Source organism: Haplochromis burtoni, unplaced genomic scaffold (genome assembly GCF_018398535.1).
Source record: "Haplochromis burtoni strain Fernald_Lab_line unplaced genomic scaffold, NCSU_Asbu1 Contig_499, whole genome shotgun sequence".
NCBI classification, from domain to species: Eukaryota; Metazoa; Chordata; class Actinopteri; order Cichliformes; family Cichlidae; genus Haplochromis; species Haplochromis burtoni.
In genome coordinates, this window is record NW_024582860.1 from 58,477 (window position 1) to 72,864 (window position 14,388).

A 14,388-nucleotide genomic window follows, 5' to 3' on the forward strand; every position below is an offset into this window, starting at 1 on the left:
CTTCTTCCACAGAGTGAAATGTCTTTACTGAAAGTCCTGCAGATGTGATTGGCGATTGCTATCTGTTAACCATCTGTGCATCTTTTTGAATATTGGCCACTGTTGTGTGATGCTTACTGCATACGTTTGTTTTCATTCACTTTTCATGATTATTTTTAGGTCTCAATTTAAAATTGGGCGTCTCCCTGTGGTCATTTAACATCTCCGAGAAGTTGTTTTGTGCATCATATTTTTTTTCTTCTTGTTTTTATGTCATTGTCATTTTTTTGTAGTTTTTTCCCCTTTTTGTAGTAACACCTTTCATCTTTTTACAACCACTCTCTTGGAATAAATGTACATATCATCACGTTTGGGTTTACTATCTAATTTTGAGTGACAATTGGGGTATTTTCTATGTGTCATTGTTTTAACTTTGTATCTCTTTAAGTGTACTTTGTGTCTCATTTTAGTCATTTTACATCTTTGTATTGACATTTGGTCCCTTTACCAGCATCTTACATCTCTTTGGTGTGTCATTCTGGATGATTGTTTTGTGTATATTATATTTGTGGATAAAACAAGACCAGGACCCAGATGAAAAAAACAAAACAATTTAACTTACCGTTGTGATGAATGAATGACAGGTGTTTGTCATAAAATATTTATATGAGTACCTCCATGCTCAATAAAATTTAAAATGTTATCCAATATGGCTTCCAGTAAGTGATTTAAGTCACCGGTCTGTCATAATCCTAAGTTTCATAAACTGCACGCCACCCAACTTATCTGTCTATCATAACAGCAGCAAGCTCTTTAACTTTTTGTTTGTGCGAAAGGAATTTCACCTATGCGAGCCAGGAATGAGAGCACAACACAGTGCTGCTGACTGGAGATGCCTTCAGGTGCTCCCTTCAAGCTCCTACAAACTGATTTGTGCCAAAAACTCGTTTCCGATTCTTCTGTTTTTATTATGTCTTTTTTCTCATAAATAGACTATAGTCAACAGGAGCCACGAAGGGGTTATATATAAAACAAAGAAACGACTTGTTCTGCAAAAAATCTTTATGACTCCGTCTTATTGCATCAACATCATGATTATAATCCAGTCCCTTTTGGCCAATTAAAATATCTTTGTAGAAGTGTGATGTTAGTTCTTGACATTTTAATTTTAACGACACATTTGACTTGCAAGTGGGTAGCTTCTGTTTCACTAACATCACAAGGTGACAGGGCTCAAAACGATTTGCTATCATTCATAAGTGGTATGTTTAGCAGATTATTAGTCGTTTGCAGCAATGTAAATACCTCCAATTATGTTTTTATTTTTATTTTATTTTTTTTTGGGGGGGGGCAAATACCAGAAATCACTTTTCGGCACGACACAGGTTTTTAGATGTTTCTTTTGCTTAATATAGAATAATTACAACAGCACAACCACACGCAGGTAGACAAATACTCATCAGAATATCTGGTTTCTTACTTTATAATTTAGGCTATATGATACTATTGCTTCGATAGGAAATGCGCACAAAACGAGTCAGCGATGCTTGAAGCAACACTTGCCATATGGCTATATCTCTTTTGCTTGTCCTTTCCACAAATCTGTAAGCGGTTTGTGTCAAATTTAAATGACAGCGCTACCTTTAATTTGCCATTACACTGCATTGCAGTGTTACAGTAATGGTGAAAGTCAGAAAGAAAGCAACATTGGATTTCTAACCTATTATACTGGATTGGGTACTCAAAGTATTGAAGTATAATCACATTGTTGCACATTTTGTTCATACTTATTACTGCATGGTTGGTGGAGCTAATTTTCTGCACTGTTAGAGAACATGAATATATTGCATAATTGAAACAGTTAGGGTAACATATGTACATCACTTTTTACCGACTAACCAGAGGCGCATGCTCCCTTTATACCCCCGACAAGACTTGAACATGAACTTCCACGTGTCGCAAACACGCCACTTTTTCACCGCCAACTGTCTGTCCGACCGCACCTGAAAGCAGCACGAGAGAGGCGGTGCCTTTGTGCTGACGTCAGAGCGGGCCGGTCCTCGAGCTGGGCTGGCTGAGCACACTCTGAGCGGCGACATCCATTACCCCGGGAAGGAGCAAAAATGCCTCCCAAAGACCTCGACCCACCCCTAAAAGCTGGTCCATGGGCGCACGTTGTCGTGTTATTCCGCTGACACACGAGGAAGAAAAGGACATGAGTGCGATAAAATGGCAGGGTTTTGAATGTTTGGTTCCTCTGGGTATCAGCGTGGCGTCGGCGGCGGGTCGTTTCCAAAGTTGTCGATTAGCAGGGCGCGTGAAGGATCGGTATTAAAGGAGCAGTACGCCTCCCGTATCCTCAAAACATGGAGAAGCCGCAGAGCGAGCTGGACCGAGACCGACAGTACTGTGAACTTTGCGGGAGGTTTGATAACCTTCTTAAGTGCGGTAGATGCCGCAGCTCCTTCTACTGCAGCAAGGAGCACCAGAAGCAGGACTGGAAGAAACACAAGCTCATTTGTAAGGAGGCGGACAAGCCGCAGCCGCCCGCACAGAAGCCCGAGCAGGCACCGCCGCCCGGGGACGACGAGGCGCCTGAGAAATGTCGAGAAGAGCAAAGCTCCGAGCAAGCAGATATTGCAAACACAAAAGCACTGAGAATTGAGGTGAGAGCTGGACATGATATGTCCGACAGCACCGCCACACCTAACGGACAGAGCAGCTTATCCCCGCAGAAACTTGCCATGGAGTGCATAGTGCCGTGCATGAATAAGCACGGCATCTGTGTGGTGGACGGCTTTGTAGGAGCAGAGATCGGGCTGGGCATTCTTGAAAATGTCAAGGCCCTGTACGAAACTGGCAAGTTCACAGACGGTCAACTGGTGAGTCAAAAGAGCGACTCCACTAAAGACATCCGAGGGGATAAAATCACGTGGATCGATGGCAAGGAACCCCGCTGCGAGAGGATCCAATTTCTAATGAATCGCATGGACGACCTGATCAGACATTGTAATGGCAAACTGGGAAACTATGCGATAAATGGAAGAACAAAGGTAAGTACGAAGCACACGCGCACACTGCGCATCTACTGCATTCATCCTCCAGGAGCCAGAGGCTTGCTGGTGTGACACCTGCCACACACACTACAAGGTCAGGGAAGCAGCAATACTCTGCGTGGGGATGAAATCAAAAGTACCGCAGGTTTTTAACAGGGGTGCATCATTCTGCAAAAGCTTTTTTTCTCCCACTTTTGTCGTTAAAGCGCTATTAGGTGTAACAGATCAACCTTGTTTGCTAATTAGATTCGACTTTGCGGGTAAGAGGCCGGTGAGTCCTCTTCTGGCTTTGCTCTGAGTCAGAAAGGTGATTGCTGGTGCTGCTCACATGTTAATGGTTTTGTTTTGGACGCACGAAGAGTGTGCACAGACAGCGCACGTGTTCGGTCGCCATGGCAATACAAAGACACCCTCAAATCATTGCTCTAAATAAACGCAATACCTCAACCAATAAGAAAGATTAAATTTGGATAGATCACGTGTCTGCAGCATCTTTGAATCAAATGAAATCCAGCTGAAATCTAATGAAAGCAAAGCACGAGGCACATTGTTCTAGCAAGCAGCTGCAAGCATATGTCATGCTGGACTGTTTATTCTAGCCTAAAATGATAAAAAAAAAAAAAGTATATTGATCCTAGTTCAGATGTGTAAATAGTTTAGCTTTCTGATGCCTACAGAATATATTCCTAAATCCATAGATTACTGCTCAAGTCCAGTCCTCACCTCTACAGGCTGCACTCCCTCCATTAAGTGTGTATTGTTCATATTTTGAATGACTATTGGTTTTTAGATGTGTTTCGTAGGTGTGTAATTATGTTTGGTGCTCTATTTAAAATAAACGTGATGGGGAAAGCATCAGATATAGAAAGAAGAGTTTCCAAATTAAAGATCAGATTTCGCTGAAAGCACCTTAGTAAGCAGTGAATAGCAGAGCTATATGTTCTAACAGAGTGCATTAGTTTCAGGACGGTCATTCTGACCAGTGACACGACTAACACCGTTAACACATGCTGCCACATGCACAAACAATGGAGGCAGTCCAGCTTATCAAAATGTATATATTGTATTCATATGTTTGTACTTTAGCTTTTATTTTTGGTAAAATGTGAGTGATGTGAAGAAGCTGCAACCATGTGGCAGCTTTAGTGGTGACAGGTTGTGGTGATAAGTTCAGCGTCACACAACATATTTGGTTAGGCAGCATTCCTATACTGAGAAGAAAACCTGCGTGTTACAGCGGCGAAAGGAAGCTGTGGGTAGCTTCTGTTTCACTAAAATGTGTTTTCTAAGAACTTGTTTTTAATTGTCGGATGTCCTCATTTTTTCAGGCTGAGCAGCTAGAGTTCAGAAGCTCTCCCGGCACCTGGTTTGTTTTTTCCTAACTGTTAGTGCTGTCTAGTGGATAACGATGGTTGCGTGTGACCTGCGACTCTTGACAGATCTGGTCACCATGGCCTTATAGCATGAGACTGCCTCAGGAGAGGATGAGGTGCTTTCAGGCTTTCTCCTCTTCCTCCTCCTCTCCTGAGTGAAATTCTTTGAAGGCTATAGTCACTATTAACTAGAAGTTTAGCAACATCACTTTGAATCTGGCTAGAACCTAAACACACTAAAGCAACGGGCCTTTTATTATAATATTAGAGAAATAAATCAACTTTGTAGTCACACACCTCTCACACAGTTGATGGAGCCATCACAAATATCTGCTCTGTTGGCTGAGAATAAATAAAAGCTGCTGGACTGTGAAACAAATTTTTTTTTTTTTAAGTGATTTTAGTTAATATTATAATTGTTTAATATAATTATTTATTAACCTAACATCAAGCTGTTTGAGATTAAATCAGTTTTTCAGAGCGATTTCTTTAGTTTTTAAATTGAATTCAAAATGAAAAGAAAAAATAAATCAGTGAATAAGAGGTGAGTGGGATACGTGACCTAGGTTTATGGCTAAACTGACAGGTATTTTTGACCACAAAGTCTTTTTTTTCACAAGGGTTAAGGTTTTCTACCTACACCACAGGAAGCTTGCTGCTGGTGGAGGCTGTGCGGCAGTGGGCTCGTACACTTTTGGAGTCCTGTGCAGCAGCCGTGAAGTGAATAACGAAGAGCTTAAGCTCACAGCTTTACTTTCTCCAGATAAATCACTAACACTTTGAAACTGGTTCAAAGCATTGCGCACTAAACCAGTAGGTATTTTTTTTACTAAAATATAAATATGATATAACATAAACTTTCTGGTCATTTGGGAAAATGTAGGGTTTTTTTTTTTTGTATTGCTTTGTCCAAATCGTGTGTAGATTAAACATGATTTAACTGCAGAGTTAACAAACACCATATATTGGAATCAGCACATTTTTAGAATAGTTTAATAATAAGTAAACATTATGGCCTTTAAAAAGGTCAGATTTCTTACAGAAGTGTTATTAAAATCTGGTACATTGGGGGGAAAAAAATGGTTACAAAAGATTTAAGGTTTTATTAACAGTTATTGCATCTATGGTTGAGCCATATTACACAGTTTACGGTAATACTGGTACAATGTAAGGCAACGATAAGAAAATAAAATAGACCCTGTGCACGAGAAAATGCTAACTTCCTGGTTTGAGACCGGATGTGGGGTTGTACATTTCCGGTAGCTTTACTTTGCGGTCAATCGCTACTGCGAAGATATCCTCCAAAATCATGTCCAAAACTCGAAAGCAGTGTGACTCTGAAGTGCAGTACTGTATGTCCACGATGTCCACAAAACGTTTTGCACCGTCAAAAAATAAAATTGGCTACTTGATTTCACCTATCGCTAGTTATTTTTAGAACATAACACCCGCGATAAACGAGGGACAGCTGAGAAATATAACATTTGAATCCCTTTTCTCTCTTGCCCTGAGGCGCAGGGGAAAAATATCGACAAGTCGATGAACATCATTTACAGATATATTGGGTAAATGCCCAAGACATCTATAGAAATGTAAATCGCCGCTTGATTCATTCATTTGCTAAACTTGTTTTGGACCGTAAACAGGGAGTGAATAGGACACCGTAGAGCTGGGCGATAGAACGATAACGATATGTATCGCGATATAACCTCTAAAAAAAAAAAAAAGGTCAGCCAATCCAAATTAAGTAGCGCAGAGCCGAACCAATCACAGCCGCAGCGTCACGTTGCGTGACTTGTTACGTACAGCACAAGTGCCAAGCCGCACGTGTGTTTGTTTGGGAAGCAGCCAGCGGGTAATGGAGCCAGCGCGTAATGGAGGAAATGAGTGTGCCGACTAGAAAAATCAACCGAGCGTGACCGAAGAGAAAACAGATGATGGTTCCAATGCCGGAGAGATTGTCGAACGGAAGAGCCATAGAAGTTCCGTAGTGTGAAGGTATTTCGGCTATTTCAAGTCTGACAAAAAACAGAGTAGCGTGCACTGTAAATTGTGCCGAAAGCAAGTCTGGAAATACAATAAACTGGTGCATGCGTCACACTGTGCGCCACGTTATTGTTTCGGTGAAATGAATTTCTACAATACTGTTACTGTTAATTCTACTCTCTGCAGTGTTTAAATGCTTACATATACACACAGTTACTGTCCGTCCACACATACGACTCGGTTCTGCTTCTATGCCCCAGCTTTGTTTACTTTTTCCCACCGAGGCTTCTAGACTTCTGATTGGCCAACATTTCTGCACGGTTAGGAATCTAGCGCCACCTGCTGCTTTGGCATGTTCATAGCAGCGTTTTCCTTCATTTCTGCCTTTATGTGTGGACGGGATTATTTTTTAAAGAAAACGGAAAATCTCCGTTTTCAAAAATACCCGTGTACGTGTGGACGTAGCCTCAGTCTCTGACTGGAAGCGCTAATTCGTCATTCGGCTTTTGTCAGACTAAAGTAACTGTTAAAACTGTTTGAAAAGCTAGCTATACAACAAGGAGAGATTGAGAATTTCCTTTTAGTTCTCAGTTTATTTGATATTGACAAAAGTTAGTCAGTTTTGTCTGTTCTTCTGTAAAACAAACTAAGATTTATTTTTAGAATTAATATTTTGTTTCTAAGTGGAATTGACAATTTAGTCTGTTTCGTTTGTTCTATTTTGAAACTTAAACGCTTTAGCGGCTGCCTTTTGTGTAGTTTGCAATATTTGCCTTTATTTATCTGAAAAAGTCTCATGTTCCTTAAGTACATCTACCCTGTTGAACTTATTATGGGAAATAAATATTTAAATAAAAACAAGCTGCTGATTATTTCACATTTTACTTGTGAGCAACGGCACATTTAAATCTTACAAATATAGTTATTTGGCTTATATCGTGATAGATATCGTTATCGCCTGAAATGAAAAAAACATATCGTGATATGAAAAAATCTCATATCGCCCAGCTCTAGGACACCGGAAACAAAGCTCCCCTCAGGAGTTTCCGCACCGGAAGTAGCATATGCTAGCGTGCACAAAGTCAATTGCGATAGAATATGGGTAAAACGCACATGCGCAGTGCCTTTTTTTTTTTCATACGCACATGGCCAAAAAAGCATGGCGGCAACGGAGAATGAGAAGGGGGAAAGCGGATCGTTGAGTGAAACGGATGAACCAGAATTGGTTTGTAAAAATGGTGCCACTTCAGTGATGTGGAACTGGTTTGGTGTTTGTCCGTCAGATACCCACCAAAGCACTTTTTTTGTAGAACATGCAAGCGGGCCGTATTTGTCGGACTAAGGTGCTCGTAAATCTGGGAGTGATCTGGGTCCAAAACTCCGTCCGCTACAGGTCCCAAAGTCAACACTGAGAGTTAAAAACTGTCTAAATTCTTTCATCTTTAATAAAACAAACAGCATTGATGCTTTACCAGGTGTAACAATTAAGTTTAACATCCATGAATCCATGAAAACAGAATTTATTGCATTTAACGGAGTTAGAAGTTAGCGGAGGTTAGCTCACTAGTTACCTAAGCATGATATAGCATGTTCTGACTGAGAGATTTCTGAAAAAATTAAAACGTACAGCTCTGCTATCACCTCCAACATAAATGAAGACAGAAAACCAAACAGCAGTGACGTTTGTAGGGTTACTGAAGTTGGGCTAGCTGGTATATAATGATGTGATCGCTAGCGACACAGCTATGTTAGCATAACATAAACAGTGAAGCTGGAGGATGAACGCTAACCTTTTTCCACTCGATAAAAGGTAATATGAAGGTTCCTGATGGTTAGAGACAAATGCAATCTCATGGCAGGATGCTGTAAACGGACCAAACTTCAGTCAGGAGAACAACTGAGATAATCCATCCACAATACGAGGTTAGTCATCAATATACTGCAACAACATGGGAATAGAGCAGCTGTGATAGAATACAGCATTAATGAATGAATGGTACAGAAGTGGAGGAAGCAAGAAGAATGAGTTGAATAAAGTTTGATTTATCTGACTGCTTTGTTTCGCTTAATGTGCCTTATAATCCCGTGCACCTTATGGTCCGAAAAATACGTATTTGACTTTTTTATTTGGCACACTGCAGTTTAATGTTGCAAAGCACCTCTTTTTAACTTTAGTGGATATTATATTCCATTTCTACTGGAAATGCCTTTTGGTTAAACTGTCAGCAGGGAATTTGCATTTGCACTGTTACATTTTTATATAGCTTTAAGGCACATAAAAAACAGCTGCTTGTTTAAGTGAAAATAAATGGATGGGTTTTGTTGCGGTAGTAAAGTTGTGGAGTTGTATTTTGTCTCGCATTAACTATATCGTCTGTTATATCATTATTGCAAATTTTCAAATATATATCGTGATAAATATTTTTGGTCATATTGCCCTGCTCTAATTGGATCTAATGGTCTTTTTCTTTATGCCATTTAAATTAAATAATTTTTCCATCCATTAAACATTTAAAACAGAAAAATAAAAAAGTTTAAAATTCAGATTATATTTATACATTTCATCTTAGTAACTTGAAATTTCAGTTTATCATCTAAAAAGTTTGAGTTACTAAGCTTAAATTTTGAGATAAGTTTGACTTATACATATACTTTTTACTCTTTTGCATATAAAAACAAAGCTCCAACCTTCTGACAAGCTTTAAGCAGTTTTGAGTACTTCTTTGGTCTTTGACCTTGAGATGTATTTGTCACATCTTTTTAGAGGGAAATAACAGACTATACCAGAACTGGAATTAGCGCTTAAAAATGATACACTAAGAGTTGTCCCTGATCTACATTTGTTACATCATGTTCTGTTATAACAGCCCTTGACATTTAAAGGATCTAGTGGTGAAACAGCCCACATTCGATTGAAGTCTGTGGCCTTTACTCGCTCCAGGTACTTGTTTTTATGTGCTGGCACAGCTCTAGTTGCCGTATGCTGTTATTTTTAGGTTGCTTCTCCTGTCCAGTCGGTCCCCCCTCCTCTCTCACCCTTGGCTGTTTCTTAGTAGGCCTAAATGTTTTGGAGAAAGCACATTATTTCAGGTTGTGCTGTTGATCCATGCAGCTGGCCACTCACTCACACTCTACTGAGAACTTGACTTCCTCGCCTACTGCCCTAGTTGCCTTGGCAAACACACGGCTGGACTGTGACCAGCAAATATCAGCATGACTTGCACAAATGGAAATGCTGCAAGTATCAATGGCTCAAAGGGATATGACACAATGTAAGCACAATTCGCATCGGGAGAGACAGAGGAAAAAGATTTTGCCCAAATAGTTATTAAATGGCATTGTTTCCATTTCCCCCGTTCACTTGATAACACTGTGGGAAGTTGCAGGCAGTTGCAGGCAGCGGGACATGTTTGTTTCTTTGCAGATCCAGCATGTTGGATGCTCTCTGATACCATTTAAACATTATCCGGAAACCTAAAGAAGCTTGTAGCAGCAACATAATTGTCCTGTTACTGACTTATTTCACGCTACTGTTAGTCTGTCTTACATGATAAAAGAATAGCCAGCTAAGCTAAGGCTCCATTATAAACACCCTTACTGCTACTTTTCAAAGTTGACATTATTAAAGTTATGCCGATCACATGAAACATGATAGCCGTGTTAAGCATGCTGAAATATGACTCAGTACTGAATTTAAACACTGTACATACTGTAATGAGGTCCCACCGTAGCTTAAGTTTTCAAATATAATGCAGCCCAATACACACAAGGGAGATGTTGCTCCTGATTTGTTTGTTTTTTTGGTCCTTTTTTTCATGTCATAGTCAGGGCACTGCAAGGCTGCACATATATGGATTCCAGCTGCATTACTGTCTCAAACATGACTCTTTATTGTGAAAAACAACGGGTCAGCTGTGGAAAAAACATCCCCCTGTAACATAAGTGTAGGCAAGACCTAGAGACAACAACAAACAAACAGTTTTCTGGGCTTTCTTTCTTTTAGTGCTTCGGTATGCAATAATTTTAAAAGTTGTTTCAGCAAGGAATACAAACCAGAGACATCCCATAGATATAATTTAAATGTGTGCATTTGCAGGTTTTGTTAGTCTTAGTTGTCTGTAAATGCATTGAAGTTTGGTAATAGACTGTTAGATTAAAGATAAACATTTAAAGATGTTGTTCTTGCTTTTTATAATGTCTTTGGGCACTAATTGATTCATCAAGAATACATTTGTAAATTGTCAAGAAAAGGACGACTTTAAGGAAGTTTAATTGAAAAGCTGTTACTGACGTAGACTGTGAGCATGTAATACGGTATGCGGTATTGCGATTTTCCGTTGTTTTTTTCAAAATCTTTTCCTCATGCTATGAAATCATCTTGTCAATTCATTCATTTCAAAGCAGTTCAACTTAAACAGGACAGAACTGGACAGAACCCTTCCTTATCAACAGAGTTTGATAACAGTGTTTTGACGTTGTTGGCAGTTATTTGCTTTTGTCATTTGTTCTGTCACAGAGCAACGTGTGGACATGTGCTTTCAGAAGGAAGTTGACCGTTGACCTAAATCTTAAAGCTCTACAGAGCGAGTAGACAAGAGGAAGTCATGTGACAGTGGTCCTCTGAGCGCTGGGGACAGCTATACGTTATGCTAAAGGCTCCACGAGCTGCTCATTCCGTCCGCCTACAGTACAAGCTTGACTTAAGTGCAGCACATTTCATGCCTGGTTTTATCCTGCTTATTGTTTAACCATCTCACTGTTGACCAGAAATAGTCTAGGAAGTATTCAGCGCTCAGGCTCACCCATCATGGTCATGTATCCCCTCTCAAAGCCTGTAATTCATCTGTGGATTTCTTCAAATGCTCATGATACCATTCTTTTAATTAAAACCATAATGTGGTCTAAGCCGTGTAGAGTGATTTCTAAATCAGTGTGACATACCAGAGAGAGGGATGAATGCATCTAATTTAATCTAGCATTTGTTACAGTGTCGTTTTCTTGAATAAGTGCTCATCGGTTAAAATGAAGCTGTTAAAATATACATTTTATTAAAGCTTTAAGCGCACATCCATCCTTCTGTTTCCTATCACAGCTGTCTAAGAGCAACACCTGGCCACGATCCAGATGGAGCCCTGAGAAAGAGCTCTTTGTTTTTTACTACTTGCAACTGGGGGCTTGAAGACAGGAAGGATTTATGGTGGGTGGAGAGTGATAGTAATGGTGGTTTTAAAAAAACAAATTAAAGCATAATTAGAATTTTTTTCTTTTAAATAGAAAAAGACAGTCTCAGGGGATCACAAGCTAATGTATTCCAAGCCCGGATAAACAGGATGGTTGCGTTCAGGAAGGGCATCTGGCATAATGTCAGTGCCATATCAAACATGAACATCCATCCACTGATGAACATATTTTTGCAAATTAGATACTTTAATAATTATAATTGCCTCTTTGCAACAGTAAATGAAGGCTTCGGCTGTTATTTAAGTCATGTTTAATAGATTTCACTTTGTCTTTTACTTAGAAAGCCAATTTCTTAACTCATATCTTGACATGTTCAACTGTAACATATCAACATGCTGCATCACCCAGTTTCAGAATGAGTTCACATGGCTCTCACACAGTTGATGGAGTGGATGGAGCCATCAGAGGTCAGATACAAATATCTGCTCTGTTGGTTTTTGGGCTGTTTGATATAACGATATATATCGGATGACGATATAAACAGTCTATCGTTTCATTTTACGCAATCGTTTGTTTCGTGGTGTCGCAAAATAAACTGTTTACGGCAATATTTTTTCATCGTTTTGATGGTCACTGTAGTGGCTATGTTAATTAGTTAAAGTTCTCTCTTTCTCTTATATTTTATATAACCACACTACAGACAGACAAGCGTTTGTTTTTATGCGTTGTCGTTAGCAACAACGACGGTAAAACCACCGCGTGTCTGCTTGTTCCACATAAACCTTTCACAATAAAGCTCAAGATCCTGTTGAGACTTTTCAAAATAAACTGAATCACGTGAACGATGCAGAGTGTTTACGGATGAGAAGCAAAAAAGAGCCGTCAGGTGCTAAAAAATAAACCTTAGACTCAAACGTTAGAACAGGCTTTTCCCTGCAGCACGCCGTGTAATAAACACTCACAAAGAAAACGGCGGGCGTTACAACTTATGTCTAAAAATGTATCATTTCAGGCAGCGGTTAAAACACTCGACTCCAGCTACACGATGCCCAGCTGGAAACAAGTCGAGCTGCCTAAGATTCACAGAATTTACAGAAAATGTTACATTTTTGGGATTTATATCGTTATCGGACGATAGATGTCTTAATATCGGGATATGAGATTTTGGTCATATCGCACAGCCCTAGTTGGTTTTCATTAAATATGAGTCAAGGCTCTTGAACTCTGTGAAAAATCATAATGATTTTAGTCAATATTGCAATTGTGATTATTTAATAGAATTATTAACTGAAACATCAAGTTATTGAGATTAAATCTTTTTTCTGGGGGATTTCCTTAATAAGCCGGTTGTGCACCTCTCGATTTTTGTAACCTGTCGCGTTTTGCTGCCACAGCTGGGTTGAAGACTCAAGTGTTCAATCATGTCAGTTTTTATCACCATTTTAAGGATATTTTGATACAGAAGATTAGAGGGTCACTGATTGCACATGTTTTATTATATCAGCTCTGATGTGATAGTATTGTCTGAGTGGAAACGCCTTTCGTTGAGGAGAAGACCGCAGCGGCTGTCTGCGCCTTAACGGCAAGCATAAATAGACGTGGCTTTAAAAGCCGTTAACAGCGGTGCACGAAGCGATCAACATGGTGGGTACACTGGGCCCTTTAGTAGACACTCACAGCAACCATGGGTGAACAACAAGGCGCTGAAGCTGACAGTTTTACTTTCTCTAGATAAATCTTGTTGACCGAAGGCTCTCTTTTAGTCCTCGTGGCTGGAGCTGCACTAAACAGTGAGTGAGCTTGAGATTTAAAGGGAAAGGGTGGGCTCAATTTATGACACAAGAAAAAGCGAGAGCTTTATAGCAAAAATGAATAGTAATAAAGAAAAGTTATCCTTTTTTCCCCCTGTTGGTTTTATAACTCAGTTAATTCCACTAATATGAATAGACACAGACTGACTGACTGCAGGGCAGTTTTGGTCTGTCACTGGATCCCAGACCTGAGTTTACTCCGGGTGAAACTTAAAGCAGCTCACAGAGACCAGCATATGCATTTATCTTTAGTTTGTCAGCGGGAGAGTGTGCTGAGATATACAGCGCTTTCAAGTTTAAACAATTCCTCTCAGAATATTTGCGTAACAGTACCAGAGAGTGCGTTTGTGTTTCCACCGCAACATGTGGAGGTTAAAGGGTAGTGTTGCTGCTGCATACGTCCCTCAATTGTTCACAGCCTGCCATAAAGAAGAAAAGAGTAAACTGGGCCATTACTTTAAACAAGGATTTCCTCTGAGGCAGCACCACTCTCTGACAGATAAAGCAGTGAGCTATCCTGGGCCAAAACCCAAACTGCCGTGGTTCCCACACTCCTCTGTGCTACAAGGTCTCCATCCCAACTGTTTGTACTCATGTTTGGATAAGCATCTCTTATGTGAAGTGAGCGGACTCCTTGCAGCTTTTCCATTTTTCTCCACCCCAGTTCAAGGCTCACATCCTGAGTTATGTGTCGACACAGGGTGAAAGTTCCCTAATGTCATGTGTAGATGCATTTGTTTCACAGGTCTGTTTTATGCAACTGTCCTTTATGTTTAAAGCTGTAATCAGTTTTTAGTTTGAGGACATGTTCTGGTAAATGTATGCCATTCTGCTGAATTTCTTAGTTATTTCCTTCTTTCTATATAGGAGCCCTTTAAATGTTTGCATTAGCATTTCTTTCACCCGACAATGTTTAAGGTACCATAGCTTAGTTAATGTTTGAGCTACAAAAAACAACTTGGGTTTATTCTCTCATTTCCCTCTCATTCATATATATATATA

The 14,388-nt window shown here is 39.8% G+C and overlaps 1 protein-coding gene across 2 annotated transcripts in view; it reads left to right on the plus strand.

Annotated features, from left to right (window-relative positions):
• The first annotated feature begins 2,005 nt into the window (after nucleotides 1–2,005).
• egln1a (egl-9 family hypoxia-inducible factor 1a) overlaps nucleotides 2,006–14,388 on the plus strand; it is a 37,123-nt gene continuing 24,740 nt past the window's right edge. The window contains exon 1 of one of the 2 annotated variants that reach the window (XM_005946833.3): nucleotides 2,006–3,032. In XM_005946833.3, the coding sequence (XP_005946895.1) occupies nucleotides 2,346–3,032 (687 nt within the window). In that variant the 5' untranslated portion in view covers nucleotides 2,006–2,345. The remainder of the gene's footprint in view (nucleotides 3,033–14,388) is intronic. The other variant, XM_005946832.3, reaches the window with a different exon arrangement.